The sequence below is a fragment of the Alosa pseudoharengus genome, unplaced genomic scaffold, assembly GCF_046254945.1.
Source record: "Alosa pseudoharengus isolate Yale_2024_CS ecotype anadromous, Long Island Sound unplaced genomic scaffold, YU_APseudo_1.1 YU_APseudo_1.1_scf_3, whole genome shotgun sequence".
NCBI lineage: Eukaryota > Metazoa > Chordata > Actinopteri > Clupeiformes > Clupeidae > Alosa > Alosa pseudoharengus.
The window spans coordinates 40,024,363-40,039,937 of NW_027468718.1; the positions used below are offsets into that span (position 1 = coordinate 40,024,363).

Below are 15,575 nucleotides of genomic sequence, written 5' to 3' on the forward strand. Positions count from 1 at the left end.
AAACTACAAAACTTACCACTTAGCAGCTGTCAGCTGCATTTCTATTGGTTTGTCCCGCTGCATCATTCTGACAAACACCTTAGAGAGCAGCTCTCCATTCACAAGCACTGAGAAAGACAGCCAGGGAACAAAAAGTGAATTCCAGCAATCAATTCAATTCAATTAGCAATCCTAAATATATCCAAAGTTTCCAAGTTATCCACCTTTTTTACTTAAATGTCATAACATTTACAGTACATTATATGGTACCGCTTTAGAATAACATGTGCTTAAAGCGATGGTTCGGAGTAATTTCACCCGAGGGTCCTTTGCACCATGACCCCGAGCCAAACACCCTCCCAGAACCTGTTTTCCCTTGGTCGAACCCTGGTCGAGTAGCCCTGTCAGAAACTAATGAATAACACTTGCCTGATGGATGCTATTATCTGCTACTAAACCGATGCGTCGACGTTACTTCCGTGATTTGGGAAAAGCCCGTAAAAGTCCTGGCAGGAAGCATGCATAAGGATGTAGATCCAGGAATGCACTAATATTTTGTTCGTAGTACCAGTTTGCAACAATTATTAGTTAACACTAAGTTGTAAACACTTCGGGAAAAAAATATATTAAAAACTGGATATACCAAAAAACGTTGATGTAATGGCTTCCTGCCAGGACTTTTACGGGCTTTTCCCAAATCACGAAAGTAACTCCTGGTGTACCTACAAACTTTTCAATGCCTCGTTTTATGAGTAAAGACCAATACTGTAGAAGTTTCGTACCATTCAGGGCATTATTAGTGGGGTAATTTACGCGATAAAAGTTGGTTCCATTATGCCTGCAGAAACTCATTCGTTTCTGACAGCGCTACTCGACCAGGATTCGACAAAGGGAAAACAAGTTCTGGGGAGGGTGTTTGGCTCGGGGTCATGGTGCAAAGGACCCTGAAATGAAATTTTCCAAACCATCGCTTTAACAGGTATTAACAATGCATAATAAGCAGTTAACAATTCATTACTAACAGTTAGTTAAAGGAACCATATGTAAGATTGTGGCCAAAAATTGTACTGCAATCACTTTCAAATGACTGTAGAGCGGTGTATCCCCTCCCCCTACCCCCCGACTCGAGGTTGCCAATCCGGATGGCGAAACACTACTGACTTTGTGATTAGTAGATAGGTGGAGGGTGGCGCATCAGGCCAAAACACAACATGACATGACAAAACACAACATCAACATCAGTTGAGGGCTGCAACTTCACTTTTTAAATGACAATATCCTGGCCGGACTGCTGTTGTCAGTGATATACATATTTGAAATGAACATGATTTCTTAATGTCTAGTGACATATCAGGGCCATTTTATGATTAATTTAAATACATTTCTTACATACGGTTCCTTTAACTGTTATCCTTTAATAACATTAACTAACGGTTAACATGCCACTTGTAAGTGTTAATAAGCAGCCTTTTAAGTTACTTACAATCATATTTGTTAACAGTTAACATGCAGCTTGTAAGTGTTAACAAGCAGCTTGTTAATGGTGTATAAGACAAAGAGGTGGATAACTAATACGCTTTCTTACCTATTTGTAGTAAATTTTGTAGCCCCCCAATCTAAATAGTGGACCATGTAGCCTATAGTTCCAAGCCCAACCTTCTATCTCTATATATCTACTGCATCTATCTATCTAGCTTGGTTTAGCTGTGAGAAATGCACCTTCAAAATTGCTGCAACGAGCAGGAATGGAACCCCGGTCCCCTGAGTCAAAGAGTGACTTGCTACTTACTGAGCTAAACTACATTCCTGATTGAGTATCGATGAAATTGTTCATGTTGTTCACAGCTATGCGCTAACAAGTGAATAGCAGTTGAGGAGCTTTGCTTAAACTTAATATACTGTTGCAAGTTCACTTTAGTATAAACTATCCACTTTAACTAATGTCAGTAATGTTATTCAGCTATTTGTCATTTCAAAGAAATTACACTTCTCCGTTTAAAATGTTACCTTAGCTAGGCGGCTAGCTAACTCACTAGCAACCGGACAGTAACTGACAGCCGCATTGAGCATCTGATATTAAGTTATTTTGTTTACAAATCCGAACTCTAAAAAATTACACTATTAGGCTTGAAATGATCGCAAACACTTACAGATTATGAAAAAAATTTCCCCAAAAACCCTCAACAAATCCAAAGAGACATAATGGACAATTTATTTGTAAAATTGCACAAGTCTCCCATTGACACTGATGCAGCAACAGACCACCAATGTTCGCTTCTGTTCAAAGGCAAACTGAAACATGTTTAAAATCGATTGCGAACGTTCGCCTATGTTTGCGACATTGAACGCACCCACACTTGTCGTCTTTAACACTCGGTTGCTAGGTAACCAAACTATATACAAAGCTCTGTTCTAGAATCTTTGATACAAAGCTGGCATAATATCTTTAGACTGCTGACAAACTATTGTTTTATGCGTTCACTGAACAAAGATTATGGAAATTAAACACCACTTTTCCATCAGAAACATATTTGTAAAAGATATCTGGTATGATATAGAACATTAACAGAATATAGGATCATATGAACAAATTCATCGATATCATACAGGAACTTAGCTCAGTACATAGCAGTTCACTCTTTAACGCAGGAGGCCGGGGTTCAAGTCCTGCTCGCTGCAGCAATTTTGAAGGTGCATCTCACAGCTTAACCGAGCTAGATAGATAGGTACAGTATATATATAGAGATAGAAGGTTGGGCTTGTAGAACTCTAGGCTACATGGTCCTTGCTTTAGATTGGGGGGCTGCAAAATTTACTACAAACAGGTAAGAACGGTCTTATAAGTGTATTAGTTATCCACCTCTTTGTCTTATACACCATTAACAAGCATTAACAAGCTGCTTGTTAACACTAAAGGGCTCAACATGCTTCTGCGTCAACTCCATGGCGTAGCTACGCCGGCACTCCATTGACCATTTTATGGTTCTGCGTCGGGCTGCTTTGGATCGTGGTGCATTTCACCGCCTTAACGCTCGGTGTCGCCTGTGTTTGCGTCGCCCACCACCGAAACAAGACTGTAGCCTATGACCGAAACGGTAGCCTACTCACAGAGAATGTAAACGGGCTCTGCTACTCAGAATGGCAAACCCCATAGACTATCGTGCCAAAATATTAATCTTATTTGTTTGGCTTTTTCTTGCTTAGATTTTGTACAAAGTATCGAGAAAGACACGGTAAAATCCATTGACCTAGTTACTGTAACCAGCAAATAAGTCTAAGGTTATTTGCCAGGTGTCTGCCAGCCAGTTTAAGTTATGGTAGCAAGCAAACTTTAGCACAACTGCCCACAAAGTACTGCTTGCTGGCGAAGTGCTAATTTTCAAAACGTTACTGACATATAGACACTTTACAGACGGATAACCCCGTCATTGTAACCAAAATATGTCTGAGTTTATTTGCAAAGCTTATGTCAGTGAACTAGCATGTTGCTAACTACCCTCAGTAGGCTGCTTGAAGTTGAAACACCGACTATCAACTCACAGGACGAGTTGACCAATCACAGTCCTTGCGGTCTGCGTCGCCTCATTTTTTGGAGGTGCACGTCTTAACAAATATGCTTGAATGCTGCTTATTAACACTTACAAGCTGCATGTTAACCGTTAGTTAATGTTATTAAAGGATAACAACAGTTAACTAACTGTTAGTAATGAATTGTTAACTGCTTATTATGCACTGTTAATACCTAATAAGCACATGTTATTCTAAAGCGTTACACATTATATTACATTACATTTACATTACATAAGGTGAGTGTAAAGTGATGCACGTATGCGTTTTAATAGGCTAGACTAAATGTTCAATTAGGGAGACTCAACTTAATCACGTTTTTATGTACTCTACCATTACTATAGGCTCTTAGATTTTGTATTCTGTTCACGAAAGCAATATCTTCTTAAACATCCATGGGTGTCAGTGTCAGCAGAAGTCAACATAAATTAGCAAAGCAAACATGAGTTTTAAAGTCAGCACAAATGCTCGTAGTAAGTTGCACTGTCGGGAGAGAGGCTTCTCAATCAGCATGATTTAGCCTGTATCAACATTAATATATTACATTACAACATTAATATCAATATCTTACTGAGAGACAGGTGATTTAGTGAAACATTGGATGCAGTTTAGTGTAGACATATATAGCTATAGCCTTACCTACATAGCCTACCTTATATAGTGTGCCTCTTTCTCTTTTCTATATTTCTGATATGTTGCTGATCGGATCATAAACGGTCACAGCAACGAAGAGGAATGACTGATTGCATTGCATGTAAATGTCACTGTTCTTCTTATTATCTGTTATTACAGTGCATGAAAATGCACAGTACTATTCTTCCTAGGCTTCTTCTTCTTCTTGTAATGCAGTTAATGCAGCTTCAACCGCTTAACATAGAAACTTCATTCAAATTTTGTTACGTAGGTCTTACTTGTGACATCCGGGCTTTGTTTTTTTTCATCTTTGTAACTTTTATACTTTTTAAACTATTAATTAAAAACTACTAAAAATTTCCCCATAGACTTAAAATTGGGCTGATGACATCACAATCGGGCTGTTAAGCAATTAGAATCCTAGGCCAGGTGGCCAGGCCACCTGCACCAACTGTCAGTTTCTCAGGCTTTAATAATAATAATAATAATAATAATAATAATAATACATTTTATTTAAAAACGAATTTCAGGACACCCAAGGTCGCTTCACAGATAAAACATATAGAAGGAAAAAAATATATATATCAAAAAAGGATAAAAATGTATATATATAAATATTTAGTCCATTTAGCCATTTAGCCATATCACAGTCCATAGGCTAGTCTAAAGAGATAGGTTTTTAGTTCCTTTTTAAACTGGGCAGTGGATTCACACTGCCTGATGTTTGGAAGTGAGTTCCATAGCTTTGGGGCTGTGTGGGAGAACACTCTCTCTCCCATGGTGCTGAGGTTCATCTTGGGCACCTTGAGCAGACCAGCTGATGAGGATCGCAGCGAGCTGGAAGGGGTGTAGCTCTTCAAGAGGTCGGTGATATAATTGGGAACAAGGTTATGCAGGGCCTTATATGTCAACAGTAAGATCTTAAACTGGACTCTCTGGGTAACTGGTAACCAGTGTAGCTGCAACAGTACAGGTGTTATGTGGCTTGTGGACTTTGTGCCTGGTACTATCCTGGCTGCAGAGTTCTGGATTATTTGGAGGCGGTGGAGTGATTTTTGTGGAATGCCAGAGAAGATGGAATTGCAGTAATCAAAGCGGGATGTAACATAGGCGTTTACAAGTACTTCTGCACTCTGCTGACTGAGGGAGGGGCGCAGTCTCGGATGTTGCGCAGATGGAAAAAGGCGCTGCGAGACACACTGTTAATATGGGCAGTGAATGAAAGTGTGCTGTCTAGTATAACACCAAGACTCTTCACCTTGGTGGAGCAGGCCATGTTGGAGCCATCTACAGATAGGGAGAGTCTGTTTTCCATCTTTGCCAACGTTGTTTTTGAGCCAACAACAAGTAATTCAGTCTTGTTACTGTTCAGTTTCAGGTAGTTGTTAGTCATCCACAGATTTATATCATGCAGACAGGCAGTCATCACAGCAGGAGGAAGGGAGGCAGTCGGTTTGGTGGACATATAAAGCTGGGTGTCATCAGCATAGCAGTGAAACTGAACACCATGTTGCCTCAGGATATTTCCCAGTGGGAGGAGGTAGATGATGAAGAGCAGGGGCCCCAGAAAAGACCCCTGTGGCACTCCCTTTGTGACAGCAGCACTCTCCGACTTGTGGTCCAAAATCTGGACAAGCTGTGTCCTGCCAGAGAGACAGGAGGTGAACCATTGATGAACACTGCCCAGCACTCCAATGTTGGTAAGACGCTCCAGAAGCACCTGATGGGATATGGTGTCAAAAGCTGCACTCAGGTCAAGGAGGATTAGGATGGAAATCAGTCCAGCATCAGCTGTGCAGAGGAGGTCATTTGTTACCTTCATCAAGGCAGTCTCTGTGCTGTGCTTTGGTCGAAATCCAGACTGAAATGGCTCAAACAGATCATTGTCCTGCAAATGATCCTGGAGTTGAGATGCCACCACCCTCTCCATAATTTTTGAAATGAATGGTAAATTGGAGATGGGTCGGTAGTTGTTGAGGTCATCATGGTTCAGCCCAGGTTTTTTCAGGGTTGGTTTGACAATAGCAGTCTTCAATGAAGGAGGGACTTGACCAGTGATGAGCGAGGTGTTAATTATTGATGTTATCATTAAGATGATGGATGGTAGGCACATCTTGACCAGGCTTGTCGGAACAGGGTCCAACTGACAGGTGGAGGAGTTGCACTTGGTGATGAGACCAGAGATGTAACTTTCAGCAGGGAGACTGAATTCACTGAGTGCATATATTGTAGGTGTGACCAACTCAATCAAGGAGCATGGTTGTTTCAGCTTAGTAATTGAACACTCCAATTGCTGATGGATTGCCTCAATTTTTGTGTGAAAAAAGTTCAAGAAGGCTGAGCAGCGTTTAACAGATGCAGTCTGATAGATGGTACTATCAGGTGGCTTGAGGAGGCCATTCACAGTGGAAAAGAGAAGCATACAATCTCATTGTCTACAGATCCTGTTCCACTGCTTCCTCTGTCCACAACTGTTTCAAAATAAAAGTCCTCACCACAATAATTCACTGTTAAACAATTTAACCATTTAAACTATCCACCTATTTAACTGTTTAGCCATTCCAACTATATTAAACCACCACCTACCTAGCAACCAACATAGCAGCCACCTCAAGTACCCTAGCAATAGCTTAGAAACCATGTCAAATACCCTAGCAACAGCCTAGCAACCACTTCCACAGTTACAACCTAGCAACCAATATAACAACCAATGAGTTTAACCTAGCAACCAGCATAGCAACCACCACAACTGACCTAGCAACAGCCTAGCAACCACCTCAAATACCATAGAAACAGCCTAGCAACCATGTCAAATACCCTAGCAACAGCCTAGCAACCACTTCCACAGGTACAACCTAGCAACCAATATAGAAACCAATGAGTTTAACCTAGCAACCACCACAACTAACGTAGCAACAGCCTAGCAACCACCTCAAGTACCCAAGCAACAGCATAGCAACCACCATAACTACCTTTGCAACAGCCTAGCAACCACCTCAAGTATCCTAGCAACAGCCTAGCAACCATATCAAATACCCTAGCAACAGCCTAGCAACCACTTCTACAGTTACAACCTAGCAACCAATATAGCAACCAATGAGTTTCACCTAGCAACCAGCATAGCAACCACCACAACTGACCTAGCAACAGCCTAGCAACCATGTCAAATACCCTAGCAACAACCTAGCAACCACTTCCACAGGTACAACCTAGCAACCAACATAGCAACCAATGACTTTAACAATCAGCACTGTATTTCCTTCAGGAAATACTTTTCTAGTTATTATTATTATTATTATTATTATTATTATTATTATTATTATTATAGCCTGCGATATGAATGAATGATAACGATCACAGAGGTAGTAACATTATAAAATGAAATGTTGGGATATTTTTTATGCACTCTGTTAGGGACTGAGCTTTGTTTTGTGATCTCACCATTAGATGTCACTGATTTACAATTTACATGCCTAAAAAACCCCATTCACGCGATTATTTGTGTGTAGCCGCATTTATAAAAGCACTTTGAGCTGCATTCTGTGTATGAAAGGTGCTATACAAATAAAGCTTATTATTATTATTATTATTATTATTATTATTATAAATGGGACCCCAGGTCTCCTAGGTTACATCCGGATGCCTTACCATTGAGCTAGGGTCCAGCTCAGATTTGGGGACAGAGTGTGAGAGTATAAAAAGAAATCATGGTGAAAAAAAATAAAATTATGACAACGCAAAAATGAGAATCCCCTTATATGGAATGTCCTGCAATGTTTTGGATGTTTTCCCTTTGCTTTTATAGCCTCCTACAATTTCTTTAAGTACCATTCTGAGGAGAATTGAAAAGACAGAATTTTAAATGACTCACCATTAACCAAGGTTAAGGAGACCTGATTGTTCTCATAGGCCAGAACTGAAAAACATTTCAGAGCTTGCATTTGCACCTGAGGGTGAGAAAAAAAAGGAAGGAATAATTGATAATCCAGAGGGTGAGGTGATATAACTAGTCAGTTGTAGTACTAATGAGGTCAACACCACAAATTTCAGAAAAGAAAAATCCATGGAGTTGACCATTAAGTGACAGATAAGATATTGTTACACATACATCCCTTCCCTTCAGTTGATTTACTCAGTACGACGCAGATAGTATGGATTTCACACCACTGCATCTCTGGCTGAAGACACATCTCAGGCCAGACCCCCACCGTCTTATCTTTAGTTCAAGCTCTTTTCACCTCGCTTGGAAACATCATATTTCATGTGTTATGGAAACCTCTCTCTGGGCAGCTTAAAGCGTCCAACATACTCGCCGCACCCGACCGGTAGCGCGACAATGTGACATCAAAATTGCGTCATTTCCTCTGTCGCACGAGAAATTTTAGCCTCGCGCAGGCAGATCGTGCACAGGAGATTTTGTTTCAGATGCGCGCGACAAGCTGGATGAGCTTGAAGCCAAGATCAGGGAGCATGCGTGCCTCTATACAGACATCAACCACATTCAGGCATTTCATATAGTCTAGCCCACATCTTAAATAAACATGCAGTGTTTCCCCTAGAATTTTTTCCAGCAGCACTGCTGTTGATTGTAGGAACCCCCCCCCCACCCCCCCCAAAAAAAAAAGAAAAATTAGAAAAAAATACTCCTTAAATGGTGACTTCTGGTGGATTTTGTCGAAAGAAATTGACATTTACAAAGCATGATTATTGCAGTAGGCCTACTTGAACAGGATTATTGATGTTTTTCTTTCACCTTTTTCATTTACATTATTAGTGATTATTACTTACTTTATTATTAGAAATTGAAATGAAACAAAATGAAATGGCACAACACACACAACAGAAAATTATTATTTACAATTAATTACAAAAAATAAAGCTTAATCTCAGGTCACTGTACAAACTATTAGTATTTAGAATGTACAGTGCTGTGCATAAGTTAAGACATGTATTTATATAATAACATTTATTTATTTACGATACATGATACATTAAAAAATAATTGATGTCCTTAAAGAATTGATTTTTCCTATTTTTTTCCATTAAGACAAAAGGCAACAGATGTTTTTTATTCCTCCCTTTAGTCATTTTCAGCATGGATGTCTTAACTTTTGCACAGCACTGTATAAACTATATAGACTTCTCTTTCATGTCATTACACTGTATTGGTGCTGTGCAAGTCGAATTGAGTGCCTGTCATTTTAAGGCTGTGACGGCCCATAAGGCTTGCTTGATTCTCACGGTTTTAAGCGAACTTAGTAGCGTTGTTGTGCATGGTGCATAAGAATATGTGGATGAAATGAATTATGTTTTCCATGTCATTTGGTAAAAGAAATGCTCAAAATCTATCTTGGATTATAGGAGATAAGTGTTTTGTATCATTTCTATAATTTTGGTGAGCTCTACAGGAATTACAAACTATCTCCAGATGTAAATGGTTGCCTATTACTCAAATTCAATTAAACCCACCAATAGGCTAGAGCAGTGGTTCCCAAACTTTTAAACAGGTATGTACCCCCTGAGACATTATGATCTTCCGGAGTACCCCCAAAACCACCAATTTGTTAACAAGTTTTTTTTAAAATTGTTTTATTAATATTTATTTTTATCAATTTTGTCGAGAATATGAATAGGATCATAAACATGATACAAATCTCATCAATAGTCAACATATGATAGGCCTACAAATGTGCTGAATAATAATGATTTTAAATAGATCTCACACACAATCGTCTTGTTGAATGCAGTGATCTTATCTGCTTGTCTTTGCCTTGTAACTGGAGATTTAACTCATTGAGCTTTCCAAATATATCGCTAAAATAGGCCAGCTTCGTCAAGAAATGTTCATTAGTGAACGTGCTTGCAGATTCAAACATGCGCTCTTCCTCCAAAAGCTCAAACACGCGACAGCACTTTACCTCGGGAAAGCCTTGCCTCGCTGTGAAACAGTACAGCCTTTTGGTCAGCTCCCATCTCCTCTCAAAGTGCGGAGAATAGACACGCTTTTAAGGGCTGGGTCTTAATGAAATTCACCACTCTCACAACCTCGTTCAAAATCTCATTCAGGCCGGGACTAACTAAGCTGCCTTGACACGAGCGCTTCCCTATGAATAACACAGTGCGTCGGGTGCTACCTGGGCCTAGGCTACAGAGAAAAAAAAGAAATAATAAAAACTCCTGTTTTTCACGTCAGTTCGCGCCCCACCTGGCATGTCTCCGCGGCCCACAGTTTGAGAAACGCTGTTTTACCCTCTCTGTCTCCACTCTCGAATATTTTGTTAATGCGGAGAAAATAAGTTTTTAATGTGCAGTGCAAATGCGGAAGTTACCAACGTGGGATAGAGAAAACGTTTGAAAAGGCATATGACTTCGATATTTTTTCGTGTACCCCCTGAAATCAGTCCACGTACCCCTGGGGGTACGCGTACCCCAGTTTGACAACCGTGGGGCTAGAGCTTAGTTTCACAGCCTAGGTATGTTAGCAACACAGGGCTCGAAAGCATTGACTGTATAAACAAAAACGAAACAATGCGTGGAATTTACCTGGGAATAGGCTACTGAAGGTAGGGGCGAGCTACCTCGCTGGCGTGTCTAATTTGGTTCCTTAGTCAACATAATGTAGGCTACGTTTTTTTGCACAAAATTGTGTCTGCTAATAAACGTAATCAACGTTTGCCTACTATTAGTTGTTGACATCAAACCTGAACGAACGGCAGCTGTTCCTGAAGTTCACTTGCGTGTTTTTTTTTCAGCGGTGATTAAATTCCAGGAGCGGCGCTGCGCCGCTGCTGAATACATTGTAGGGGAAACACTGACATGTTTGAATAGTCAGTTTGAGAAGAGAGGGAAATTAACCTGGCTAGGTTACCAGCGAGAGTTCGTGATTTTTAAATAGTCTGCTGGATAAGTTAATGAAGCTACCAGAGAGAGGGAATTAAGATGAAAGACCTAGGACCCAGGGACATGCCAATAATCCAGCAAAAGGTAACAAAGATATTTATTTTCAACCAAAGGATATCTTAAGACCTGAAAAAAATCTCTTTCCACCTCAGGAAATCACACAAACTCATTTCTCAGCACCAGCCAGCTAGCTTACTTGCTAAAAATTTCCCTCGGGAAGAATAAAGTATCTATCTATCTATCTATCTATCTATCTAGCTGCACACATCTTGGAAACTAGATGGTAATGATGGTAGTTGTGAATAGCAGCAACCGAAGTCTGAAGTATCATCACAGAGGGTAGTTTTTACTGCCATTGGGCCAATGCCAATTCAGGAGAATATTGCAACTAGTGTGTTAGATTGTTTGCAACTGGTTCAAGTCTGTGTCTCAATCTAGCTACTGTTTAGCATAGCCATGAGCTCACTGCCTACATCTGGAGAAGGGCCTTCATATCCCTAATCCCAAAAGGACTCATTCATCCCTCACAGTCTGTGGTGTGTGGCCAAAGAATCAGCGCAAATATTTGGCTCAGATTCGATCGGGACACAAACTTTATTTTCTCACATTTCTATGACTGTTAATAATAATAATAAGCTCGGCTTGAGAGTTCCAGCTCCACCGGATTTCTCTGAAACTCTGAGTGTTAACTATTTGGGTGTAGGTAGGTAGGTAGGTAGATAGGTAGATAGGTAGATAGATAGATAGATAGATAGATAGATAGATAGATAGATAGATAGATAGATAGCTTTATTTATCCCCAAAGGGAAATTATGGTGTTACAGAAGCAATTAATAATATAAACAAACATATATGACACATATACATACAAGTCGAAAGTAAATGCAATTGGATATAAAGCCTCTGTGCAAGCCTCTGTGCACTGTGCATTGTCTATCAGAATAAGATTCTCCTCACATGGCACAAAGGGGAGTTTTTGTAAATAGGGCAGTCATGGCCTACTGGTTAGGGCTTTGGCGTTGTAACCGGAGGGTTGCCGGTTCGATCCCCAACCAGTAGGAATGGTTGAGGTGCCCTTGAGCAAGGCACCTAACCCCTCACTGCTCCCCGAGCACCGCTGTAGCAAGGCAGCTCACTGCTCCGGGTTAGTGTGTGCTTCACCTCACTGTGTGTTCACTGTGTGCTCTGTGTGTTCACTAATTCACGGATGGGATAAATGCAGACCAAATTCCTTGTATACGGAAGTATACTTGGCCAAGAATACAATTTTTACATAGTTATGGTAGTGGGCAGGAATGATTTTCTCTCACTCTGTTGTCTGACAAGTCTCCTCCCCATCCTTCTCACAGCCCACTGCAGAGTCATCTGCAGAGTCATCAGAGTATTTCTGCAGATGACAGGTTGCAGAGTAGTACTGAACGTCTGAGGTGTATAATGTGAAGAGGAAAGGAGAGTACAGTCCCCTGTGGTGCTCCTGTGCTGCTAACCATCTGCTCGGACACACATCCTCCCATCTGTACAAACTGTGGTCTTTCCGTCAGGTAAACGATCCATGATGTTATGGATGTCTCCACCTGCATCCTGTCTAGCTTCTCTCGTGGCAATACAGGTTGTATAATGTTGAAGGCACTGGAGAAATCAAAGAACACTATTCTCACTGCACTGCCAGATTCATCAAGGTGATGTGGGCTTGCTGAAGCAGGTAGATGGATGATGGCATCTTCAACACCAACTGCAAATTGCAGTGGGTCCATTGAGGTGGTCACCTGAGGTCTGAGGTGTGCCAGCACCAATCTTTCCAGCACTTTCATGCAGTGTGATGTTAATGCCACTGGTCTGTCATCGTTGAGGACAGATGGAGAAGACTTCTACACTGCAAAAACTGCTTATCTAATAAAACTTAACCAAGTGTTATTAATGTTATATCAAGATCACAAAATCTAGTTGGTGTTGTTTTCAGTATAAAGACACTTACCTAGTGCTTTCTCGTAAAAACATTTGACTTAATTTAAGAAGTATTTAAGTAAGTAAGTAAGTATAAGTATATATAAGTATATATACTCTTTTGATCCCGTGAGGGAAATTTGGTCTCTGCATTTATCCTAATCCATGAATTAGTGAAACACACTCAGCACACAGTGAACACACAGTGAGGTGAAGCACACACTAATCCCGGCGCAGTGAGCTGCCTGCAACAACAGCGGCGCTCGGGGAGCAGTGAGGGGTTAGGTGCCTTGCTCAAGGGCACTTTAGCCGTGCTTACTGGTCGGGGATCGAACCGGTAACCCTCCGGTTACAAGTCCGAAGAGCTAACCAGTAGGCCACGGCTGCCCCCCCAATTTGATTTCTTTTAAGATGTCTCATCCTGAAAACAAGAAAATTTGTCTGCCAGTGCGTTAAAACTGTGCATGTGTTTTTATTATGATGTGCTTATGTTTTTATTATGATGTGTCTACATGCTGGTTTGAAATCGTACGTTAGAATTCTTGCCAATGCATCGCTAAATAAACAGTCATGGACAATTCTAATAAGAAACAACGTCGGTCCTACACTGCTGGATTTAAGGGCACTTCCAATGCTGCAATTTTCTTGTACCCTTCTCCAGATCTGTGTCTTCACACAACCCTATCTCGCAGGTCTGCGAACAATTCTCTCGTCCTTGTGGCTTTGTTTTCACTCTGACATACACCATCAACTGTGAGACCTTATATAAAGAGATGTGTGCTGTCATGAACAATTTGTTCCGGCTTGCGAAAAAGTTCCGGATGATGTAATAATCACGTTCCGATCTCACATTAAAATGTTTCTCATAGAATGTTGGCGTCGTTGCTATGACGGTTGCTGTCGCTGGACGATCCATTTACCCCTTTGTGACGTCTATGCTTTGTGACCACCGAATCCTACTGCGGTAAACGTGCGAAGGAGTCCTTCAGCAACAAGGGGTTGCATGGCTTGCTTGACAGCACGCTTTGCGTTACAGGAATAGGCCTACCAACCTATGTTCAGTGTAATACTTCTGCCGTTCAGGCACCGATTTTATATTTGAACATTTCTTCATAGACATTACATATAGGCTTTACAGTGGTTTGGTTGGTAGGTTTTAAACGTAATTTTTTGTTTTACTACGGAAGATTGACTCACTCAACCTGCTAACGTAACGTTACATCTGGATCTGGATGCGGAGCAGCAGAACTACAACACCAGAAGCTTGTGGATCAGCTCAGGTAATAAAGTAATTTTATTTGTTGCTATTGCAAATTATTCTGGTTATTACGGCGTTATTAGGCCTATCAGCAATTCCACAATGTGTGCATGACTGTAACATTTGCAATGTTTGTTATTTAGTGACTTTTGTGGTTTGCTAGTCGTGTTGACATTAGCAGATAGCTTAATGTTTTTAAGACAATCTAAACTGTTTGAATTAGAAATATAGTTTCTTAGTTCGTGTTAGACTATTTGACAAACAAGAAAGGGCAAATATGTTTTGATTTTGAATGAAATAGCCTAGTTAAAATTCCCTCAGGATGAATAAAGTATTTGTCTATCAATCCATCCATCCAGACTGCCCATAATCAATGCTGGCTGGCAAGCTGGTAGCCTATGCCTTACGTTTAATCTTAGGGTTTTTTTTATCACACACTTTCTACAAGTGAGCTCATGCCTTCAGTCCTCCAGTGAGCATGGTGTAAATTAAGATTATGTGGATGTGGAATATATTATATTATAATATATTATTGTATTAATTATTATAAAATATTATATGTGGTATAATTAAGCCCTATGATTTATTAACATGTTTTTATCTTCAATTACACTACCCTATATCATCCATAGTATTCTATTTATACGTAAAAATATGCATAGTGCAATTACACTTAAGCTTATACATCTATATTCTACAGCTCTTTACTGTTCTTAATGTGCATACACTTACTTATAATGTTGACTGTTACTATACTGCACATATCTGTCTATATATCTGTCTACGGTTCATACTGAATATCCATATTTATTCTGTTTTTATAATATCACTGTTAATATACTGCATACTGTATATCTATATTATATTATTCTTGTTAGTCTTATAATGTTACTGCGACTACACTGCACATATCTGTACATGATATTCATACACTGTTCACACTGCATATCCATATCTATCCTGCTCTTATAAGGCTACTGCTAATACATTGCACATATTTATATTTAATTTATATTACTGTAAACCATACCACTTTCTTAACTGTATACTACTGTCTACACTGCACTATATGTCTTCTACTGCTTATACTGCATCACCTGTCTATACTGTGTGTCACATTGCACTTTTCTGCTTTTTTGCACTTCTGGTTTGACGCAAACTGCATTTCGTTGTCTCTGAATTTGTACTCTACACCAGTGTTTCTCAAAGTGTGGTCCGGGGACCACTGGTGGTCCGCAAGCTAGCCCAAGTGGTCCGTGAGCAGACGTGGTAAAATATAATATAGATGAGTTGT

The 15,575-nt window shown here is 40.1% G+C and overlaps 1 protein-coding gene across 5 annotated transcripts in view; it reads right to left on the minus strand.

Annotated features, from left to right (window-relative positions):
• Positions 1 to 15,575, minus strand: part of armc8 (armadillo repeat containing 8) — a 253,834-nt gene that overhangs the window by 174,940 nt on the left and 63,319 nt on the right. For all 5 annotated transcript variants that reach the window (XR_012981938.1, XM_076264244.1, XM_076264243.1 and 2 more), the window contains exons 8-9: positions 8,051 to 8,126; positions 17 to 107 (exon numbers count right to left, since the gene is read on the minus strand). Coding sequence is in view for 4 of the 5 variants with exons in the window: in XM_076264244.1 (XP_076120359.1) it covers positions 17 to 107; positions 8,051 to 8,126 (167 nt within the window). In the remaining variant the exon portion in view is untranslated. The remainder of the gene's footprint in view (positions 1 to 16; positions 108 to 8,050; positions 8,127 to 15,575) is intronic.